This window comes from Podospora pseudocomata, chromosome 3, assembly GCF_035222375.1.
Source record: "Podospora pseudocomata strain CBS 415.72m chromosome 3, whole genome shotgun sequence".
NCBI lineage: Eukaryota > Fungi > Ascomycota > Sordariomycetes > Sordariales > Podosporaceae > Podospora > Podospora pseudocomata.
In genome coordinates, this window is record NC_085887.1 from 1307490 (window position 1) to 1318330 (window position 10841).

Here is a 10841-nt window from a genome sequence, read left to right on the forward strand (position 1 = left end):
TTCGCAGGCGGGCTTTAACAGAAAACTCTGTAATATCATTCTGCTCTCTCAGCTTCTATCGTATAAAAAGAAACTTCTTCTGAGGGATATAAACAGATATCCTCCTCAAAAGCTGGGTAAAGCCGATAGAAGCCTTCTTTCGGTATTCCGTAGATCATCACACCTCCAACAAGAAATCTCGACATTTCCCCACATTCTCGTCTGATTCCCGCGACTCACACATGCCACACAGCGCCCAGTCCTTCCAAGTCTGACATACATATTACAAGAATCGTTCCCTTACCCTCTACCGATTCCCCCTCGACCTCCCCGCCCCCCAATTCCGGTTTCCCACTCATCACCACTCCATATCATGTCTCGGCCGGATAGAAACATAAATAACAAGTCTCATATCTCTACACCTATATCCTCATCATACACTCCAGAAAAAGGGACTCTGCATAGTGCACACACATGTCTGTCGTGCCTTGACCGCCCATCCCATCCATCCTATCGCTCGGCAACGTGTACAATGTATAAGTACTTACCGTTCTATTCCTATACCCTCGGCATCGCTTAGCATGTCCAATATCCCCAATATCAACCAACCAGATCCCAACAGCCTTCCCCCTTCCTTCCCCTATCCCATCCCAAAAAGCCCATCAAACCCTCGATGCGAATTGCCGACCCCCATTCTATGGGGCAATGTACCTCCAGTCCGTCTTATCAGCCTGCAACCTCACCGTGCAACCCACTTCGGTTTAACAACACACAATCTTCTTATCATCAATCCATCACTCATCATCAGTCAAACTCCTCTCTCACCAAAAGCCAACCAAGTCAACAACTGTCTCAAATAACCACTACTCCATACCAATTATTCCGTGTGCTAGACAGACTACCCCTACAGTAGTACGTACAACACTAACAAAAATACCATCCTCTCTCTCTGCCTCAGCCCCCGCAAAAACCTCAAAATCCAGCCACAACACTCAACCCCCTACCCACCGCCTTCACCACTCCCAAAACCGTAAGAACCCCCCTAACCAGCCACATCCCCACACACAACACCCCAAACAGAAACACCACGGCGCCCACCCCAACCCAAACATCTTCCCACGTCGACTGCGCCAGCTCAAAGCGCCTCCTCAGCTCCGACTCGCCGTCAAAAACCGGCTTGACCATCCCCCAGTGTGCTTCCACCAGTCCAACCACCAAGTTCAGCACCACAACCATCCAGCTCACCACCTCTCTGCACACATCACCAACCTTCAAAGACCCCTCGAACCGCCTGACCCCCTTGGTGACCGTTGGCGTGTTCCTGTCCCCCGCTAGTGTAGTAGTCTCCAAAGGGGCTAGATCTTGGCCTTGGTCATCCTGCCGATCCCCCTCCGGCTCCGCCGCGGCCTTGGCTTTCGCTTCCGCCCCACGGGGAAGTCGCCGATGCCGATCCGACATCGTTGTTCTTCCTTTGAACCATGCCGACGCCGACACCGGAACCGGTACCGTCCGTGTCCCGTCACAAGACGTCGGCTCCTTTATCGGTAAGGCCTGTGACTCCGTCTTTGGGTCGTGAACGAGATGTGTGAGCGCTGCTCTGGCTGCTCCCCGTGCAATGGCGTGATCCAGCTCCTCGTCTGCTTCCTGAGCTGGTGACTGATGGTGTGGACGAGGACGGAGGGTAGAGGTGGACTTTGGCCAGGATGGGCTTCGGCTCTGAGTGTTTGCGGTGCCGCCTCCTTCCCCGTGTTTCTCCTTTCTCATCGTCTTGCGCATCTCCCTGGGCTCCGACTCCTCGGTGCCGTCGCCGTCGCCGTCCGGCTTGGCCGTCTTCTCTTCTGGTGTCTCTGGTCCTGGCTCCTCTGTCGCCAGCGACGTAAAAGCGGTCTCTGGTTTTGGCTCTTCTGGTGTTGGCAGCAAGTCCCGAGCACTTGGTAGCACCGCCACCTCCAGTTCTGTAATGACTGTCGACGTAGCCACTGTCGTGAGAGTCTCGCTTTCTCCGTCGCTCGGCGAGTTGTTCGGTTGCGTGCCGAGAGGGAAAGCCGGTACCTCTGAACAGACGCTGCTGGGTGTCCGGGTCAGAGACCCTAATGATGCGGGACTCGAGCCTTCCATGATCATCGTCATCGGTGACCGAGGCCCGTCTCTCCACTCGTCGACTGGTTCGACGCAAGGACGGCCGTCCACGAGCGGGGGAGGCTGACCGCGTTCGGAGCCAGTAGTGGTGGTGATGGGTGTGTAGGCAAATCGGGGTTCCCGGTCGTTGTTCGTGCTGCTCGTTCCCCAGAGCCTCATGGCGGTTGTGTGAGCCTGGTTGCTCTCGTCGAGGCGGCTCAGATCGTCCAGCAGCCTGGCTGCCCAGAGATCCGCTGGCTTCACGTTTTCCAGCTCCAGGGGCTTGCTACTGGTGATCCTTGGGGGGATCTTGTTCCCCGGTAGACTGTAACGGAGCCAACGCTGTCTGAAGCTGCCCCGATCTGGTTGCTCCTCCGACTGGCCGTCGCCGGACTTGTTTGTCTCTGGGTGGCCCGAGGCTACACGACGAGAGACCGTTGGTGGAAGGCTGAAGCCAAGCGACTTTGGTCTCGGGAGCGTGTGAGACTTCAGCTTTGCCGTCTCTGCATTCCCGTCCACCCTGTTGCGTGTTTGGTGATGGTGCTGGTGCCGGGTCGAGACGGTGGGCAGGCTGGTGTCTCCTGCTCGAAGGGCCGGATGGTTTGCTTGACTTGCCGTCACCGCCGTCGCCTTCCCTAAAAAAGGACCACGAGGTGAACCGGCGCTGACGGGTGTCCTATGGACCGTGGTTGCCTCGCTGTCCGAAGTATCGGGGGACATCACACTCCTCTGTGACTGTGGTATAGGGCTCAAGCCTGGCTCGGCCACGCAAGCCCAGGCTTCTCCCTCTTTCCGCCAGACTACATTTCCGCCATGCTGGTTCAGCACTGTTCTGGCCGCCTCCTTTCTCCGCTCCGCCTTTTGGTGCTCCTTTCTGATCTGAGCCTCAGTTTTGGCAGCAACATATGCCTCGCGCGCATCCTGTGCTGTGTGGGCGAGTGCTGCGAGATGGGAGTCTGTGGGAGAGGACACCGTTGCGTCTTCGGAGCTCGTGGTTGGAGTGATGACATCCATGACGCCAGTGTGAGGGTTGATGCTAGTGACCCCAAGGAAGTCGCCGCTCTGCTTCAGAGTCCGTCGTTGCTGGCGAAGCTCTTGCTTTGCGAGGTAGATCTCCCTTGTATCGCCTGTAGACATCGTAGGCTGAGGTGTCGGGATATTGCTTTTCTTTGCCGTGGCGTTGCCGCGAGGTGCCCAGTCGCGCCGGTCTACCTCAACAGGATGAGGTTTGTCCTGCTTTAGGGCAGAGGTGTTGATCGTCAACCTCGGCAGCGATGAAGCAGGTTGCTTGCCCAAAGCGGCTCGCGTGCTCTGCGTCCGACGAGGAATCGGTATGGGCATGTTCCAGCGACTGGCCGGGATGATATCGGAGTCACGGGGACCTGTGACGCCGCTCGGGGCACTGCTTGCGGCCGGGACAGGTATACTGCTGCCTTTTTGTCCGTCTGCCGAGGACGAAGAGTTTCTTTTGTGTCGAATAGTTCCGCCTCTCTCAGGGCGTTTACTGGGACGAAGTTTGTTGAAGAAGCTTGACATGGACGTGGTGATGTTTCTCCTGCTCCCAGGTGGGGGGGACCCGTTCGAGCGTCGAGGAGGCAGAGGCTTGACATCTTGACGATTATTCCGGTCGTCCAGTATTCGAAATGGGGAGGGCGACGGTGCCTGGGGCCGTCCCTGTCGCGAGGGGGCAGACATGTTGAATTCCGGGCAGTAGCTTGTGCAGATATAATAATGCTCTCTCCCCGGGATGTGATGCTAGCGGTGCGGCTTTGGAGAGCACCGGCTCGATGAGTCGGATGTGCGATAGGGTGAGGTGAGGTTGGAGGGTCAGTTCAGACAATCAGGTGGACAAACTGGGTACCGTCCAGGTTGCACCCAACCCACCCTCATGGCAAGAACAGACGACAACCAGCAGGCAAGTGCCGGTTGTGATCCGGACACTCTCGATCCTGTCTCTCCAAGGTGACTTCCGTCTGGCTGTGCATATCTCCTTCCATCACAAGCATCGGGCCGGTGATGTCCTTCGTTCTTCCGGTACATGTCTCGGTGCTCAAGCCTAGCAGACCACTTGCCCATGATGTCGTGAAGGCTCACTCACAGCTGCGTCTTCCTGACAGGATTAGGAGCGTTCCATTGCTCGTGCTTTGCGTCTTGGGGTCAAACTAGTGCACCCCTTGTATGAGATAGACAGCACATGTAGTCTAGCACCGTGTGACAGACGTCAGATTCACGGGTGCTGGCTTGGCGAGCGATCTCACCGCAGTGCCACGTCGTAGAGAATCTGTACCTAGATGTAAGTTAGAGGTACGGCAGTTTACCATGCCTTTACCGCTGTCACTTCTCACCGTCATGGCAGCTCCCTAAGGTGAGGTAACTCGTATATTCTACCTTGCAATTATTTACCCCCCTGTATCATCTATACACATTTCCCCCTTCTCCCCCACCATATTTTCCCTACCCAGAATCTGCATCCTCCCCATTGATATAGACCCTATAATGCAATCCCAAAACTCCCATAAAGCATCAACCCTTTTCGCCCCTTCTCTCATCACCACTCACCAACCCCCCCCCTGACTCCCACTCCAACTCCTCCCCCTCCCCTCAATAACCTCATTAAAACCCCCCTCCCCAATCCCCTCATTATCCTCCCCATCACCACCTCCCCCATGTCCATCCCCACCACCAACCAGCGCATCCCAAACCCTAGGCAACCCCCCAACCCCTCCGCTCAACTCCCTCGGAGCATCATACCACTTCCCCCCCTGTCCGCCCCGCGAATTAATCAACCCCATCCACCCCCCCTCCTCAATAACCTGCCTCTCTTGCTCAATCACCCCCTTGACAACCTCCTTCATTCCCATTCCCATTCCCATCCCCTCCCCGCTTTTGTTAGGCGTAGGACTTGTCCCCATGGTTGGCTGAGATGTCAGACTGCAAGGGTTTATATTCTCCACCAAGAGGTCGACAGCCTTGTTTTTGGTGATGTGATTTGTTGTGTGCAGCGCTATGGTGTACAGCGGGCCAGAGAGCAAAGTGTCGGTTGTTGGTTTGGGGTTGTTGTTGTCGTTGTTGTTGTTGTTGTTGTTGTTGTTGTTGTTGTTGTTGTTGTTGTTGCTGTTGCTGTTGTTGGTCGAATCCTGCGCTGCTGTTGTTGTCGGTACTATTGATGATAACACCGCCGCCGGGGGTGAGGGTTCTTTCTTGATGGTGGTGATCACAGGGGCAGGGGCAGGGGCAGGGGCAGGGGCGGGTATTGGTGCCCCGGGGACGGGGACTGATATCTTGACTTGGGAGGAGGAGGAAGAGGAGGAGGAGAAGGAGGAGGAGTGAGTTGATGGACTTTGGTGTTTGCTGGTCATGGTGACCGTAGTAGACCGGGACCAGGGGCGCATTTTTTGACCTATCGGGCTAGTTGTCAAGCTGCGTGCCAAGGAGAGCATGTCATGTAAGAGAGATTCCCATTCCATTTCCTGCTCTACATCCCCTTCCTCGTCGTCGGCTTCGATTATCCCTTGCTGGAGGGAGCTCAGACTTAAATTTGGGTGCGAGGTGCGAGGGGAGGGAGCAGCGGGTAGGGGGGTGGGAGGGGTGTAGCTGATTAAGAAGGGGTTGAGGGCCAGAGAGGGTGGGAACATGGGTGGTCGTTTTGGCGGGAGGGATGGTATCCTCGACACCAGAAACAAGGCTGTTTTGAAGTAGAGGAGGTCAAGAAGAAGAATGTACAGGTCTGGTGTGTTGGGCGCGATGGAGCCGAATCGGGCGAAGAACTCGGAGATAATAGGGCCGAGACGTTTTGCTCTGGCTCGGAGGCAGGCTGATTGGCGACCTTCGGGTCGGATGGTCGAGGCGGAGAGCTTGTGCAAAAAGGCCATGGTGTCGTGTTGGAAGGTGGCCATTAGTTTTCTAGCCTCCTTCGTGTCTAATATCACTGTTGGCCCCTCGGCCGTCTGTAGGCTCGCGCCGTCGTCGTATACCCTCGAGACGTACGACTTCTCCGAAACGACCGGGTGGATAGCTGTCGTGAAGAAACACGACGTGACTTCTAGCCGGGCAAATAACCGAATGATGTCGGGCATTTCCAATCCGTCTCTCTGATGACTCGTGCCCAGTGGTGGCCACACAAATATTGATGTGTCGGATAGGCAGTCGAAGACATTAAACGGCATGCTCTGTAATATTCGAAGACCATTGACAAGGTGAGTCACGGCCACCGAGTGCTTCGACCTGACGGTTTCGAGAAATATAAACGCCAGACAGCAGATGAGTGTAATTCTGACCGAATCCGGACCCGTCGAACCGACATGTCGTTGCAGCTTTGCGATGGATTTGTTGTACTGCTGAATAACAAACACCTCCAGTGCGTCGCGGGTGAAGCCGTCGAGGACCTTTTGGTCTGGAAACTGAACCAACGTGTGAGCCGCCCCGAGGGCCACCACGGCGTGCTTGACCGCCTCATCCTGACAGCAATTCGTCGATGGCGATATCACCTTGTTCCAGAATACGGTATAATGAGACAGGTGCTGCGGCGTGCTCGGGTCAAACCACGTGGAAGAGTTGGAACGAAACCGGCCAAAGAAGCGTTTTTCCGTGTCGGTCCCGTCAATGTCAGCCGGCGCAATCCGGCGCATCGACCGCAACGCCTCGCTCCATTGACACGCCTTTACGAATTCCACCTTGGCCAGCTCGGCAGTGCGCGTTGGGTCGGCAGGCGAGGACCGGTAGCGGGCGTAGGCCGAGCTAGAACCCTTGTCGTAGCCATCACACGTCCTCCCCGTCGACGTGCACCGAAGACAAGCTGGCTTCTCTTCTCCACACTTCACCCGACGGATCCTATTACCATCACGATCAGAATCTTTTTCTTGCTGTGTCTCGTCATTACTCACTTGCTGTCGATCCTTGTCAGCCATTGAACCACAAAGTGTTCTTCTCAAAACCTACCAGGTGATGCAACCGGTCCTGACTTTTGGTCTGCTCGCTCTCGTCCGCTTCTTGATGTGACCCGAGGCTGTGGTGGTCGAAGCTGTTGTTATCACTGATGATGCCGTTGGAGAATTCGTCGCCGATATCGAGGGGCTCGGGTTGCTGCTTTTGGTATTTCCCCCTCCGGTCGTCTGTATATGAAGCGGCGGCGGCAATCTCTGCAGCCCCTCGGCCATAATGCTCGTGGTTCTCTCTCCCCCCTGGGTATACCCGTGCTACTGTGTGTGTGTGTGAGAGAGAGAGAGAGCGTGTGTGAGTGTGTGTGAGCGTGTGTGAACCAAAACCGAGATCATTCGGAGACAGGAAAAAAAAGAGGTCTTCCCCTCCCTTTTTGGATCTTTTTGGTCGTGTTCCAGGGGCAATATAATGTAAGCCAAGGTGAAGGGTAGGTAGGCAAGTGGACACCGACTGCTTGACACTAATCAATAACCGGGCATAGATGCGCCCTCACAGATTCAGAACAAGCACACCCACGCAACGGCACGCCGAGAAGCGAAGGAGGAGGTGATGTAGCGATAAAACAAAAAACCCCCATGTCCCCATGTCTCCATACCTTACCCTCCTCAGATCTTGCATCATTTTTTGAAGGGTAGTTGAAGTAGGAGAGGGAAAAAAGAACTGCCTGGGCCACCTTGGCCCCCCGTTTTCTTCCACCACGCCGCCTTCTCACCCCATCTCACCCACTCAGCTCGAATCCTCGTTTATCCTCTCCATCTTGTTCTTTGCCATCTCTCGCTTGTCCCAGATGGTCGACCGAGCCCCGGATCGACTCGAGACGCAAGGTCGAAATCGATGTCACTGAAGCCAAAAATGATGGGTTCACACATGTCGGCGGGCGGCCCAGTAGCCACATGGCAGCCCCCCCCCGGGCATCGCCGGCGACGTGCGTCAAGACAACTGCTATTGTATGCATGGAAGCATCCATCGAACTCTTACTAGACAGCAGGTTGTCGAGGCAATCGAGCAAACTACCTTTGAGCCCTCTGTCAGTTTGGGGCATGGCAGCAAGGGCTCTGACTAAGATGAAGTTTGAGAAGAAGCAGTCCGGCGGAGGTGGTCGACGGAGCAGAGGAGTTCTCGCTAAGAATAGCGGTACGGAATGTCGGTGCCTGGTGCCTGGGGAGTTGAGATGGTTGCATGTGCTTGCAGTTTTTCTGCCGGAGAGGAGTGCTGTGCTGTGGTGGTGGTGGTGGTGGTGTGCTCGCCCCGTGGCCCCATCATGGATATCTGACACTCTTCTGAAGAGCTGGGTGTCCCTCTTCGATCAGATCGGTTTCCCATCGACTGATTTGGGCTGATCCCTTCCGTAAACTATCCACTGCCGGCGCGGCGGAGCATGGAGTTTCGGAAGGTGGTTAATTATTAGTGCATCACCAGAAGCGTTGCGACTCCAGCGTTCCCCGTCGTCCGCTATACCCCGAAGAGTTAGCAGCTCGGCTCGCTAAAACCCGCCCACGCGTCGAGCCACAGACCTCGGCCAAGCACCGGAGGGGTGTGTCCAAAGACTCGCCGTTGCATCCTGTTTTCGGCATGGCTAAAGGCTAAAGATGTCTATCTGATGGTGTTTTGGAATGTTTGTGTAACAGCGATGGTTAGATTAGGCAACACGAAAAGCAGTAGCCTCCAAGAATAGGCCCCAGGCATCGAGACATACAGAGAGGTCTCAGGTCGGGGTCCCCGGACTTGCCTTGGAAAGCATCACCATTCCAAATCATCATCACCAATACAATCACTCAGTAGTCTCAGGAGCAGCGTGTGTTTGCATGCTGCCTATTCTAGAAACAACAACCTACACCCTACACGTGCAAAAGACGACCGAGGTTCACGACATCGGCCGTTGTGCCTTCGTCATGCCTCACCCTGCCATCGAAGAAGGACCGAAGGTGAGAGAGCAGAGGAAAGAGTACGGAAGCTACATCGCAGAAAGAGCCAACCCGCCAATCTTCAAAGCCAATCCCAACCTCCAACCAGAAAACCCCCAGGACGTCGGATAACAACCATCTGTCAGCATCCCATGGCAGTCAGTCTTACAAGATATCATCAAACCACTATCATGCAAGCATACACCCTCCCAACCCGCAGCTACCGCCGCGACGACAACACCACCGCTTCCGAACCACCCCTCGACCTCCAGACCCCCTCCAGCGACTCTTATTACAGTAACAGGCGCTCAACAACCCCCCTCCCCTTCATCCGCCACCACCGCAACCGCCGCCGTCTCAACGTCCCAAACACATTCGCCGGCCTCTAGGAAAAGGACCCGAATCGGTTTCCTCCTCCCTCGCAGCAAACCATTCGCAATGCCGGGTCCTCCCAGGAGAACCGCCCCGACAACAAGGAAAACAACCCCTCCAACCTCCCGTCATATTACTCAACCTACTCCCTCCCCCGTAAACCCAGCCCCAGTCCCCCCCCGACAGAGCGAGTGAGATCTCCCTACCGCCACAGAACCTTCTCTTTTGAATCCCCGCCTGCATCTCCAGAGCTGGTGGTGTACGCCAACCAAGGGGGGTTAGATCTCTCTTGTGCATCCCCAAGGGATGATCTCGCCCGACATGGTATCATCCACGCCCAAATCCGATCAGCATCATCCACCTACCCCTCCGACGAACGGGCCCAAAGTCCTGTCTCCCCGCCGTTGACGCTTGGGAGGAAAATATTGTCTAGTCTGGCGGGATATGGATTCAGCGAGGCGGATTTTGATGCTGATGCTTCTTCGGAGGGGGGGGATGACGATGGAGTAGAGGAGGGGTTGTACCCCGGGGAGAAGAGGTTGAGCCGAGAGGAGGGGGAGATTGCAAGGGTTATATCCGCCGCGAAATCATCACCACCTGGTGTCCAGAGTCAGGTCTGGGGTGGGGCGGTGTTTAACTTTCCAGCACCGCCCGGGGAAGGGGAAAAGGAAGAGGACGAGGGTTTTGCTTTGCCGGCGCCGGAGTCACCTCTTCTTGTTGGGCTGGCGGTTGAGGACAGGATGGAACAGGAGGGAGCGGATGAGGATGCTTCCACGAGGTGTTTACCCAGGGTGAGCACTGCATTTTCGGGGTTTGAAGGGGAGCATTCTTCTTTCGTACCGCCGCTGCAAGAAGAGGAGCAAGAGCATGTTTCTTTTGGGATGCAGTTGAGGGAGAGGATTAGTGGGCATTTCCGGAGGGGAAATGGTAATCATCATCATCATCATCATCGTCATCATCGTCATCATCATCATCATTACAAGTCGGGCGGCTCGAGGGCTGGGGGTGGTGGTTGCGGGAAGGGTTTGGATCGGTTCAAGGAAGAAAGCTCAAAGACAAATGTTGGGACGGATGTGAAGAGGTGGTTTGTGAGGGGGCTCAAGGCGGGGAGGAAGGGGGTTAGGAGGGTCAAGAGGGGGTTGAATCATCATGGGGATGGCGACAAGGGGAGGGAAGGGAAGATGAAAAGGGAGATGAGGCGGGTGGATGAGAAGCTTGAGAGGGAGAGGGGGAAGTTGAGGAAGAAGCCCAGGAGGGAGGGGAAGGGGAACAAGATGGAGGGTTTGAGGGGACGGATTTGGGGGTTGTTGGTGTAGTTTTCTATCAGGTATCGGTTTGGTGATGCGGGTTGGGGTCTGGTGGTTAGATTAGGTATGGATTAGACGGCTTGGTGGTTTAGGGTTTGGAGACCGGGGTGATATATTCTGAGCATTATTACCGTCTTTTTCCTGGAACCGTACAAAACGGTCAGAATAGAGGGCAACTCGAAACGGGTTTTCAACTTGTTCACTTGCAAAGAACTGTGCTTTG

General features: G+C 55.4%; 3 protein-coding genes across 3 annotated transcripts; 1 reads left to right on the forward strand and 2 right to left on the reverse strand.

Annotated features, from left to right (window-relative positions):
• Positions 1-951: 951 nt before the first annotated feature.
• QC762_303660 (uncharacterized protein) lies at positions 952-3792 on the reverse strand (the record flags this gene model as incomplete). Its single annotated transcript, XM_062888662.1, has 1 exon — positions 952-3792. The coding sequence occupies one exon, from the start codon at positions 3790-3792 to the stop codon at positions 952-954; it is 2841 nt and encodes a 946-aa protein (XP_062744561.1).
• Positions 3793-4652: 860 nt separating this feature from the next.
• QC762_303670 (uncharacterized protein) lies at positions 4653-7253 on the reverse strand (the record flags this gene model as incomplete). The annotated part of the gene is made up of 3 exons (XM_062888663.1): positions 4653-6927; positions 6981-6992; positions 7036-7253. The coding sequence occupies 3 exons, from the start codon at positions 7251-7253 to the stop codon at positions 4653-4655; spliced, it is 2505 nt and encodes an 834-aa protein (XP_062744562.1).
• Positions 7254-8559: 1306 nt separating this feature from the next.
• Positions 8560-10831, forward strand: QC762_303680 (uncharacterized protein). Its single transcript, XM_062888664.1, has 2 exons — positions 8560-9301; positions 9365-10831. Exons 1-2 carry the CDS (start codon positions 9092-9094, stop codon positions 10625-10627), a joined length of 1473 nt encoding a protein of 490 aa, XP_062744563.1. The 5' UTR covers positions 8560-9091; the 3' UTR covers positions 10628-10831.
• Positions 10832-10841: the final 10 nt, after the last annotated feature.